The sequence below is a fragment of the Temnothorax nylanderi genome, unplaced genomic scaffold (genome assembly GCF_030848795.1).
Source record: "Temnothorax nylanderi isolate EJ_2023f unplaced genomic scaffold, tnyl_v1.0 TNYL_tig0145_pilon, whole genome shotgun sequence".
Classification (NCBI taxonomy): domain Eukaryota; kingdom Metazoa; phylum Arthropoda; class Insecta; order Hymenoptera; family Formicidae; genus Temnothorax; species Temnothorax nylanderi.
Window position 1 is genome coordinate 128365 of NW_027249207.1, and position 12031 is coordinate 140395.

General features: G+C 36.2%; 1 protein-coding gene across 11 annotated transcripts in view; it reads left to right on the forward strand.

Annotated features, from left to right (window-relative positions):
• Dpr12 (defective proboscis extension response 12) overlaps positions 1 to 12031 on the forward strand; it is a 256117-nt gene that overhangs the window by 120696 nt on the left and 123390 nt on the right. For 7 of the 11 annotated variants that reach the window (XM_071714743.1, XM_071714740.1, XM_071714735.1 and 4 more), the window contains one exon: positions 5788 to 5885. In XM_071714743.1, coding sequence (XP_071570844.1) covers positions 5810 to 5885 — 76 coding nt within the window. In that variant the 5' untranslated portion in view covers positions 5788 to 5809. The other 4 variants (XM_071714738.1, XM_071714734.1, XM_071714737.1 and 1 more) reach the window with 4 other exon arrangements.

Here is a 12031-nt window from a genome sequence, read left to right on the forward strand (position 1 = left end):
AACTATTATTTGTTAAAAATTACAACTATATAACTTGCCAATTCCGAAACTACCAAATCATTTTTATTAGGAATAATGAATTCTGTTCTACTTTAATATGTATATATTGCTTAAATATAGCCAGGAAAAGACAAGGTCTGAAAAGAGACAGGAATAAATATTCAAATAAAATACTCGAACTGTGTAGCAAGTGAAAGGCTTTAAAGTACTTTAGTGGAACAAAAGCGTATAATTGATGCAAACTCCCAAGCGGAAAAGTTTTGCTGCGAGGGTAAAAGCGAATGGCCGAATCTGTCTGATTTGCAGAATTGTTGAAAATGGAACAAACGGCGCGTGCCAAGTTTCCTTTTATACATCGAAATAAAATTAAAGAGCAACGTTTGTGAGTCTCGAAACAACGTTAGCCGATCATTGACACCAATACATGGTACAGCGTACCTGAAATCGTGGATATGTGACTTTAGAAAATCCGTCTAACGCTGCAGCGCGTGGAAATCGACTCTGTGCCGCTTGTCTGATCCTTGATGTAAGATGGGAACGGGTCAAAGAGATTTTGCCTAGCGAGAATTTGCTGCCTCCATTAGTGCAATAGCCAACCGAGACGCTTTCGGAGTAAACATTTGCCGGATAAAAAGGGAATACCATTAGCGTGTCGATGGCGAGGAAAGTGCTTGACGGTGCGCGGCGCGGCGCGGACGGCTCGAAAACACTTTGCGACATACGTAATGCCTGGTAACAGGTCGTCGCCTTCGGATATTTACAGAACGATAATTCGCAAAGGATTTACTTTTGCAGTCGAAAACGCACCAATGACTCGCGTCGCGTCCTGGGAGAAGAAGTTGCGATCCGAAAACTTTCGTAACGGAACGGAGGAGAGGGGGGGGGGGGGTTCAACAACGAACAAAAGTATATAAAGCACCAGCTCGATAAATAAGTAGCACGACCAGAATTCTCTAACTCGGACAATAAATTCTGCGCTGTTACGAATACCTCCCTCGCGCTTTACGCTTGCCCGGAGTTCACTTTCGACTTATCTCTTAATTAATTAAAAGTTACACTGAGTATTTCGCGACTATCTGGCAATCCATGCCATAGCGCCTCGCAGCAGTACACACCAATGTTCATCAGAAGTATTTTGACATTTATTCAGACATTTAGAGAAAAACAGAAGAGATACTTACAAAACCTCCTGTATTAAAAACTATTCTATTTAAAATTAAATTAAAATTCTATTCTTGTTCAAACTACTTTTACTTTTTTAATGGAGTATTTTCGTAGGAAGAAGTTTGTATGCACAATCTGAATCTATTTCTTTAATTTCTTTAATTTCTATTTGTATTAATTTCAGCTTACATTAGTATGTAAGTATAATCTTCCAGATTTACAATAACACTGCGTGTATTACCTGTAGATTAAGGAGAATGCCAGAGGTATGCCGCGGCGATACGCATCCGTCAATCGGCTCATGCTTGTTCGACAAACACCAGCAAGATTAAACGCGGAGATCGTGTCCACTCGCCACAAGAATCAGACGCAAATCGTGCGAATTATCATTGAGGCTCGAATCCACGCGTCAACAAATGGGCGTTAGTTATGTTCGCTAATATTGACGTAGCGTTAATACTCGAAACCGTGATCTATTATTCCATTAAACAAGATTTCACCCGGGGGAGCATTTAGGAGCGCGCACAATAATTTCTAGCTCGTTCAATCGCGAGGCTCGCAAAAGCCTCACGAACTTTTTCACGGTGTGCGACCTCCAGTGAATACCTACCGACGCTACTCCGGTTAGCTCTCGTGAAACTTTTTCCGAAGCTCGAGTTTAAATTGAAAGCGAGCTCTATAAGCGCGAGTAAAATCGTCCGTCGCGTCGTACGAATTTCCCGAGCGGGCACAAAGATAATTCCAAAAGTAAGCGTGTCAACGATCCGAACCGACGCTAAGTAGGATTTCTGCGGCGAAAATCTAGGACTGGAGACGTTAAGACCAGCTGGAATTCGAAACGTCGAAACTTTCGGCGCGCATAGTTCACCGGAACAGCAACATTCAGCCTTCGTATTCTCCGGAGAATTTAATTGTGTGGAATAACAATTTATTCGTTTATCGTGCCGAGCAAAACCTATCAGTAAAAAAAAAGGAATAACGAGATATTTTAAACTTTTATTCGTAGAAAGCGGAAAGTAAATTTCCATACGCCAAATGAAACTCGTCCAGCGTTTGTAATGCAATGCGATTACCCGGATAAATAATTTCACTGCATTTACGGCTTTTAATAAAAACGCGTGTTACGTAAAACAAGATTTTAATGCACGTCAGTCTCTTTCAGTAAGAACAAATCCTAAAATCTAACAACTTTGAAGAATCGCGAGAATTAGAAAATGGAATAAAACCGTTTTATGATCACATTCCTAATTCTTTCTTCCCAATTAGATCAACATTATTCTATTAAAAAGTTAAGAGTTTCATGCCAATTGGCCTGATTAAATGTGTCTGACTAAAAGGTATATGTTTTCATACAAATTCACGAATTTTTAATATTTATGGTTAGGATTCAATATTTATATAATAATATTCAGTATTAAATTAAATGTATTAAAAATTAAGCATACAATGTAATATTCAATGAAATATACAATCTGCCCAATTAACCGATATGTTTTTTTACACAATTAATAAATATTTAATAAATATGGTCTTCAAGATTATTAATATTTAGCAATATCGTGAAGTTAATAATATCCTAAATTTATTTCATTATATAGACTGCTCCATTGCAACTCTTATCTTAATTTACATTTATTTCTTTATTTTACTTTCCAGAATTTGCGCCAAAATAATTTACATATTATAAATTATTAATACGAGTAAAGTAACCGTTAAATCGTCAAACATAACATTCGTAAAATATAGTCATCGTTAAATATGGCACAACCAGATAAATGCTGCGTATTTGCAATAATTGAGTCATCAGTTTTATCATTATAATACGCTTCTGTTCTAGATAGATGGGCGAGGCAAATAAAAAATATTTTCCATTAACGCTGTCAGCAATATTTGCAGTTTATTTAATCCAGTGGATTTAATACAAATAATAATTGCTACCGAAGCTGATGCTGATTGCTTTGAAATCGAAATTTTGGGCGAATCTATTTAAAGTTTTTCATAAAACTGACTGTAAATAAAGTTTGATATTTTCAAACAAAAAGCAAATTTTCAATGAAAAAATTGCACGGATAAATATTAGATAAACTCTGGATATATACTATTTTAAAATTAAAAATAGTACGAAAGAAATGCAAATGTCATTCAAAAATTGTGTAATTTACGTTTATACATTTGCATTTTTTTTCTATGAAATTTAAATTTGCTTTATTACATATCGCGTCGTACAAATCATGGGAGATGTAAATATTTTATTCGTTCACTATACTGTTACTTGTCGCGCTAGCAACGGGAACGGGGCAAACAGCACCAACGAAGCCATGTTTGATTGAGCATCAATTATAACTCGATCGTTCAGGTCATAGTTTATCATGGTTCAGGTTACATCGAGCAGAAAACAACACAATAAACGATATGTATCGATACACATGACTCTTTCACAGTTTGATTATGAGGTTTCGTCAGGGTTATCTCACTTTTTTTCCGTATTGCCACATGGCACTCGCTACAACGGACGAGACTTTAACGGTCCAATTAACCGAATGGTCGGAATCAGTCGGATTAACGGTCGCAAGAAAGGAATGTGTTTTCAGAGACTCCGCAAATTTTCCGTGTATTTAATCAGCACGTGCGGACCGTGTAATTGGGCGTTACGCAACTCTCGGACAGATAAGAGTGTTACGCGAGCTAACACGAGGTTAACTCGTTTGTTCGTTATGGAATATAATGCGTCAGGCTGTTAATTTTCTCGAAGAAGCAACGTCTTACGCAATCTGAACTCATTAACGCTGTCGTCCATTAGTCCTGCCTCCTTCTCTATTTCGAACTTTCAAGGTATACCTTTGAAAGTGGAAAGCTTGCCCCGAAAAATCAATAGTATAGTCCTGGAATGTACATCAGCTGCACATTCTTATCGCAAATTTGAGAGAAAATAACAATATAAATAATGTTTATTCGTCATCATCACCGCTGTTGCTAATCAATAACTTCATAAATTGCAATTATAAGTTATCAAACATTATTACAAAACATTTAGTATCTTTTAGTGCAATTCAATTTAAGTGCATTTATTTCTTCTCTATTCATGAATTTAAAAGTAGAATTTAATTTATTCTTCTTTAATGCAAAGCTGCAATCTTTTTTGCAAAGAAACCTTTGTTTTCCACAAACACTTTTACGAAGGAAAATAAAATTCTAACATCAAATATTTAAAACTGTTATCTTCTTTAAAACCGTTATATCCTTAAAAACGTTATTAAAATGTCAAATTTTATATTAAATTAAGCGAAGAATGAAGTTTTATTATACATATATGTAGTTGTCTCTAAACAGTAATTTATTAAAACTCTTTAATTTCCACAATTGAAGAGCAGTTGAAGAGCGCTGTTTGAAAATTTCGACATTGAAACGAACAACGGTCGTCTTATTGGAAATTTCAATGTTCACGTTGAAGAAAACCCGCGCGATGTCTATCGATCAGAATAATTTTGAATTACTCGGTGAATTCGCTGCCAGGAGGTCGCCGCGAAAATCGAGGTGTCAACGACATACTTTGCCGTTACGAACTACGCGGAATTAGCGGCGTCGCGTCAGCAATTTTCCGTTCCATACTTTTCTCACGGCGGTACGTCCCTCATTTTCGCCGCTTTCGGTGGCGTAAATTTATCGCTCGTGCAGTGCAGAGCACAGCGCGACGCAGCGTCGAGCTTCTCGCTGGCGGGCACCGACGCGACGGCACCCCGTGTCGCTCCGAAATTGTTTTGCGCTTCGAAAAGCGTGCGATATCACGCCTATCCAGAGAATCTGATGCGTCGCACCGAACAACTGTGAGCCGCTGTGTTGCACGTGCCAGAGCAAACACCATGCGATATTTTTCGTGCATCGCAACTTTCAATGAGCTATAAAGGCGAATATATCCCGCGTACGCGTTGTTGAAATCTGTCCGCACATTCCGGGCGAAATATTGCATCGGTACTTTTAATTTAGCACTTTATTTGTATTCGTTTTTCAGACCAGTTAAATTGCGTTGTTTTTCTTGCAAACCTCAATATTGTAAGTCGCTCAATATCAAATGTCGTTTTTTCTCAAATTTTAGTTTTATTAATATTCATTGATTTTATAATATTAAATGAATCTGTCAAATATAACAGTATAGTAAAAATTAAAAGAAGGAGAAAAAGAAACAGCGAAATAGAGAGACAGAAAGAGATTGACTTACATTACAAATGATATTACATTATTGTAACTGGAAAAGAATAACGGTTTCAAGTTTTAACAGAAAGCTTTTTATCATAAATACAAAATAGATTCTATGACAAAAATTCGGTAAATTCGACGAGCGTGTCAATGCTTTGCCAGGCAAAATTTATTCACAGGTTAGACTACGCCATACAGTATACGTTTCCATATGCACATCAGTAGAGACATGAAAATCTTATTTTCTCCGTCGAGTTTCTCCGTGTTATTCACGTTGGCGGCTTTTTGGTGCATGATAAACGAAGTTCTCTCCGTGCGAACAAAGTTTTTCGTTCCGGATGCGTCACACGCGCACCTGTATGGCAAAAGTGGGCATATAGGATGTCGTTAGTCGAAGGCTGCAGTATTAATCGGATGTTTCTTTTCCAGGAGGACTTGGAACCTCGCGAGGATGCGGGACCGGCTCTCGTGGTACATGGTCTTCTTGATTCTGCCGACAATCCTCTTGGCCAGGTCGCTCGATAAAGGTAAGCAAAGAATAAGGGTCTCTTTTCTTCTTCTTGAAATAAGAATGTACTTCGCAACACGCTTCTCTTATTTTAAACGTATACAAAATAATTGGAAATTGATTATATAAAAACAAACATTATATTATTCATTTATTTATTAAATGTTTGCAAATGAGAGCAAATTACCATTGACACACCTTAACGCGTTCAATATGTTTTTCATTCAATTATTTAAATTATGTACGAAGATAACAATCACATAAAATATTTTCCATATCATTAAGTTACGTCAAAATGAGGTTCGAGCATAAGATATACTGAATAGAATTATGAGTTAGTTTCATCATCGCTATTGACGGCATCATTAATTTCTTTGTCATGCAAGAAAGATGAGAAATACCAATAATAATGAACACGTACAATGGGTTAGATAAGATGGGAGATATATTTCGTCACGTGAGCGGCATAATAATGCACGGAGACACGGAGCTTGATAAATTCCTAGGTGCGTTGTATCGTTAAAAAATGCTAGAAGATGGCCCTTTCTGTGTATTGAACGATGGGGGGCATTATAATGGACTCGACTGCGGTTCATAAAGGGAGCCTTTCAAATTTTCTGGAATTATGGAATGCCGCTTATATCGGGTGAAGTGAATAAAGCTTTCACTTTCGATTGGCACGGAAGTCCGCGAGAATGCCTTTTCTGTGGTGGAGCATCAATAATGCTGCCCTACCGATTACAACACAATTACAATAATTTTGTAATCAATTTTTGCGTTTTTTTTTTCAAATGCTTTTACGCATTTATATATCGTGGAAAATTGAAAAAAGTCAGTAGAAGGTATTTCCTCGCGCGAGCGCAGTGATGCTCTTAACGTAAAAGCTCTTTAACGTTAATCGCAGGTAAAATTTGAATGAGGCGCTCGAAAAGTTAACGCTTGAATTTACATTTCGTGGTACAGGTCGCATTAGGGCGCATTACGTTCATAAAGTATTAATCCCATCCAAGAGAAGCGATATCGCGAGCAATCTTCTAATAATTACTTCCTTATAGCAATTATGCCGAGGTAGAGTGCAAATTATGCATATTATTTCATATCGCGTTTTGATGCATTACCGCCTAAGATCGAAAGGCCTATTTTTTCAGCCTTTGATATCGATCGTTTGGCGTGCATATAATTATTCTAATTTAACGTATTCATCGACATTCATAGCGCAATAAATGTATTTATGTCCGCGTTACAGTTAAAGCGAACTTGTATTCATGTTACTAAAGAAGAAAGTCGAACAAGAAGAAAGATGACGATACATTGTATATGTATTTATAATAGTTTTGATTCATTTTTTGATAAATTGCGATAAATGAGACTAATCAATATTTGTATATCAAGAGATATAAAAACCTTTATTAATCACAATTTAATATAAAAACTTATTATATTATTTAATTTTCTAGTAACTTTATTAGTTAGTAGCCAGTACAAAAATTTTTATATTTTGATTTAGGCTTGATACATGAATCAAATTGGTTTAGACTTCTTATAAAGATTATCTACATATAATCTCTGCGAGTTGCATTAGCAAGGCGTGCGTTAAATATGTTTCTATGAAGTCACTTGGCTTACTTATCCTCAAAAATATATACGCTAATAATAAGACCCACTGAATAAATAACGCTAGGTAGATAATTCTTTACGCGTGATGAATGTGCCGACACTCAAAGGAAAGCCGGTAGAAAAGTAAGAAAGCCCGGGTAAAGATGTGCCGGCATGCATGCACCATAATGTCGTGGATAATCCCGGAAAACGCTTGCAGATACAGGGTGAAATAGAAAACGCGCAGCTAAAAATTTTATTCTCTCCCGTTTACTTCTCCAGGAAAAATAACTTGCCGCGCGGTGGCGGTGGTAGGCGGATATATATATTCGTCTTGAGAGAAATCCTTTTTAGCGCGCGAAACCGTCTTGCTGGTTTACCTGTTTGCGCATATGCCCGTATGCACATCAAACATCGAATTTCCAAGCGAAACGGAGAAGCAAAAATACGAAAGCGAAAATGTCACGTAAAAAAACGTTAAAGCGAAAATAAGTCACAGGCTAGCGCTCCCTTGAAATGTTAAATATTCATAGTTTATCTTATTCTAAGCTTTTGGAGAAACTGGGACACTACTTTAGAAAAAGTAACGTACAAAGTTAGTTTGAATGAATTGTACTTATCGCCTTTAAAATAAATCTGACCTATATAAACGATATATCGGCAAATGGCATTGGAAATTTTGTTAGTCGATAAAACTTTTTTTAAATAAAAATATGGAACAAAGGAGAGAACACCGATGTGCATGCGTATCAAAGCTTTTGACAGACACCTGTTATACGTAAACGTGACGAAAGTGCTTCTAATTAAAATGCTCGGCATAGCTCGGTGAGTCTTCAAGTGCAACAAGAATCGCTCATTTATTCCGAACTCACGCGTGCATGCTCGTATACTGCACGTACGACCATCGTGCGAGTCATTAGCGGCAAAGAGAAAGAGGAAGTCGGGAAGCGCAAGAAAAAGCCCGACGGCGGAAATATGGAAATACGTGGAAGATGCGGTACGTGCGCAAAAATAGCGTCATACATTTTCCAGTCTACTGCTCGTTAAGGCATGGTGCGCGGTGTCTGAAGTGAGATTTTCATCAATGCGCCGCGTTCAAGCCACGTCAGAAAAGGAAAAGTGGATGCAGACTCGCTTGGTCAGCCGCTGGCGATGAGGAAAAGAAACATTGCAGGGATACGATTAAAAAAAAAAAAAAGAAAACGCGCGCTACAGTAATACAAGCAAATACGTTCAAACAACGCGTAAAAAAACGTGGTCTTTCGGTTGGTTGAAGAGTGAGAAAAAAAAACGAAGCAAGGAAACACGAAAGATTCGTAAAAATGATGAAAGGGATATTTTCATGAAGAGTGGAAAACATACGTGGCTTTTGGATATTTATATTAGATAGTGACAGCGCCATGCATGCCACATCGCTATAAAAGCGACACAGCGAAATAAATTTTGAGAGTACACATTTCTGGTTCTCCTACCTCTTTCTTTATTCAGACATTTCGCATACGAAAATGATTATTAATGTATATTGTTATTACTTTCTCATGGCATCCTCGCAAACAGAGAAAAGAGAAAATAAAAATGTACGATATTTTTTTAAAGCTCTTTTAGAATGTCGCGGCAGTACATCTACTTGTACGCATTTTCTGCAACGAAGGAAAAGAAAGAAAGGCGGAAGTAATTAACCTTACATTCGTAATGAATTATTAATCATTATGTATATTATGTTAAATTACCTGCGTTTATCCGTGTATATTATGTTAAATTACCTGCGTGCAGGCAAAAATGCATCAAATTTCGTGGATATACAAGGAAAGAAAGAAATATGCGCCCAAGCACAGCACTGCAATTTTGAAAACATCGCGTTATTTAAACAGCCACACTGTTAAATATTAAAAGTTTAAATATATGAAATTTAAACCGATATCTAGAGTTAAATTACGCTAATTAGAGTTAAAAACGCTAATCGCAATCTGATCATAATTATTATTACGCATAGCGATCGAATGTAATGATTTATGTACGGTCAAAAAAAAACGCTAAAGAAAGGACACATTCCATAATGCGTGACAATAATTACGTATGCATCCTAGTCATGTTTGTAGTCATACGCATGTGTGTCGACATTCTTCACCAAAATCCATGAAATTGTTTCCATACCTTGCATGTAGGCATGCGTAATCGTCAACATGAAATGCTTGGTATGTGGATACAGTGGAAACTTGGAATTAGGAAAGGGTATACATCTTTGCTGTTTATTGATGGACTTTGCATATAATTTCCCTTTTCTTTTTCCATTAATAACAAGATAAGAATTTTTAATTTTGAGTACATTACTTACGTGTGAACATGTCTTTCATTCCTCGCGCCTTCTATTCCGTCAAATAAATTTACGTGAAGAAAATTTGATAAACTCGTATGAAATTGTTCGCATTTCATTTTCTTTTGCTAATGATAAATTAGATAATTATATAGTTGTTGAGATTTGTTGGTAAGAAAGAACTTAATAAGGTATTAATAAAATATATAGTAATGGTTGGACTACATAAAAATCTCGGGGTTTTCTTTACATAGTGATTTATATCCGTCCTGAATATAAAACCAAAAGTAATTTATATTTAACATCTTAATGCTATGCCGTGATATACACGGGAAGTCCAAGCCACATGAAATCGCATTTCGGAATCGTGCTAGAGAAAAAGTTACATCGGTCGGACACTCTGTGTTACGATCGTTTTTAATCAGGAACGCCCCTCTTTCGCGATGCAATTTTACTCACGACTACTCAACAACTCTATGAAGGTGTTGCGTTTTTTCAAAACAAGTATAAGAACTAATAAGAAAAGAGAGAAAGAATAAGTAATGGTCGCGCGATAATCAGCAGCGCGGGGAACGTGTACGCGCTCGTAGACTTGTAGACATGCAACTCCCTGCCGCAATAAAAAGGATTTTTCGTGCGTGCAGACCGCCGCCGCCGTCCACTAGGCGAAAAGGAAGTATTATTCAGGCCTACGTGATGGCAGTTTAAAAGAGACACGCGATAAGGGTAGCTTGGCTTCTTTGTATTGGCGATAACAAAAGAAGTGTATTTCTACCGCTGCGATGAAAGTCTTGTTTTCTAATGAGTGTTATATCATTCGAGGATTGTTATTTGTAAAAACGTATTACCGTATTACCGCGAGAATAAGAATGTAATTATAATTTTATGTAGCGAAAACATCTTACTAATACCTATTAATGTTTTATTCTAATTTAAAGATTATATTGATTATTGTTCAAAAATTACACTAATTTCTGAAAGATATTTATATTATAATATTATTCCATTAATATTAAATTTTAATATCAATAGAATAAAATTAATACAGTTTAATTATCATAATGTATTAAAATAAGTATATATATAATTGCTGATTTAATAATAATAATTATTTCTCGAGCCTGATTGATATAACATACTCGCAAGAGATATACTCAAGAATTTCGGTGGAATTTTTAATAGAATTAATAAGGGAAAATTTTCTTTTAATAGGGTGAAACCAATAAAGGGGAAAGTATTTCCCATCCTGGAGTAGTACAGGCAAGAATTGTCTCTTGATAGCTTAATCGCGTGGAATCGGCATACCGCTTTAAAGAGCTTTCCCCGCTTTGAAATTGAAATCGCGCCAAGCGCATTTAGGTAGCTTCCCTGGAATCGTTACGCCGGCATCCATATTTAGGTATCGGAAATTCTATAAAAGGCGATGCGAGAAGTTAATTTGGGTCTATCTCACAATCGATATTTAATGTAAAAAGTAAACTTACATACGGTGAATCTCGAAATATCAGCTCTCATTACGTGAATAAATTCTCGTTTTACAACAGAATTTAAAGGACATTCACAAGATTTAAAGTGGGAACTCTATTCGTTAAATTCAGAATATTATTAAACAAGAATTATTGAGGGTGTAATTTTTTATTATGTATTTATAATTCTATTATGAAAAATGTTTAATATTATATAATATTCAATATATTTTTGCGTAACCTGCGAGTCATATAACTTTCGAATTATATGTAAAAAATAGCGGATCAGTACTGCTTATGCAAGATCTAATTAGTTCCCCGTGATATTTCACAAAGGCCTCTGCAATAACAAGGACTTCTTCTCGATACTCTTTATTCTGCCTTTCTCTCTCCCTTTTAAATCATAACATCAAAATTGAATTACAAAGTTTGCGAAAAGAATCCGATCTTTAAAACATCGATAAGGCGTTTCCACGCAGGCTTCCTACCTAAACTGTATTTTTCTTCTACTTCCATTACTTCATGAATGAAACCAATGTTTCCTGAACAAAATTGTCATACAATTTCTGCCGTAAGTAATATTAATCCGCGCTGCACCCAAATCGTCTTTTCTTTTCGCAAAAGCGAAAATTCTTTCTTTAACAACGAGCAGTTCTTCCGCTCACTCGAGTTAACCGATTATTCCCACGAATGACAAATTGCGTCACTTATCTATCTCATTATTCAGACGCGCTATTATCCCAAGTACAAAGTTTTGGTGCCTAAGAGGTTCTTATATCGTGGTCTGGT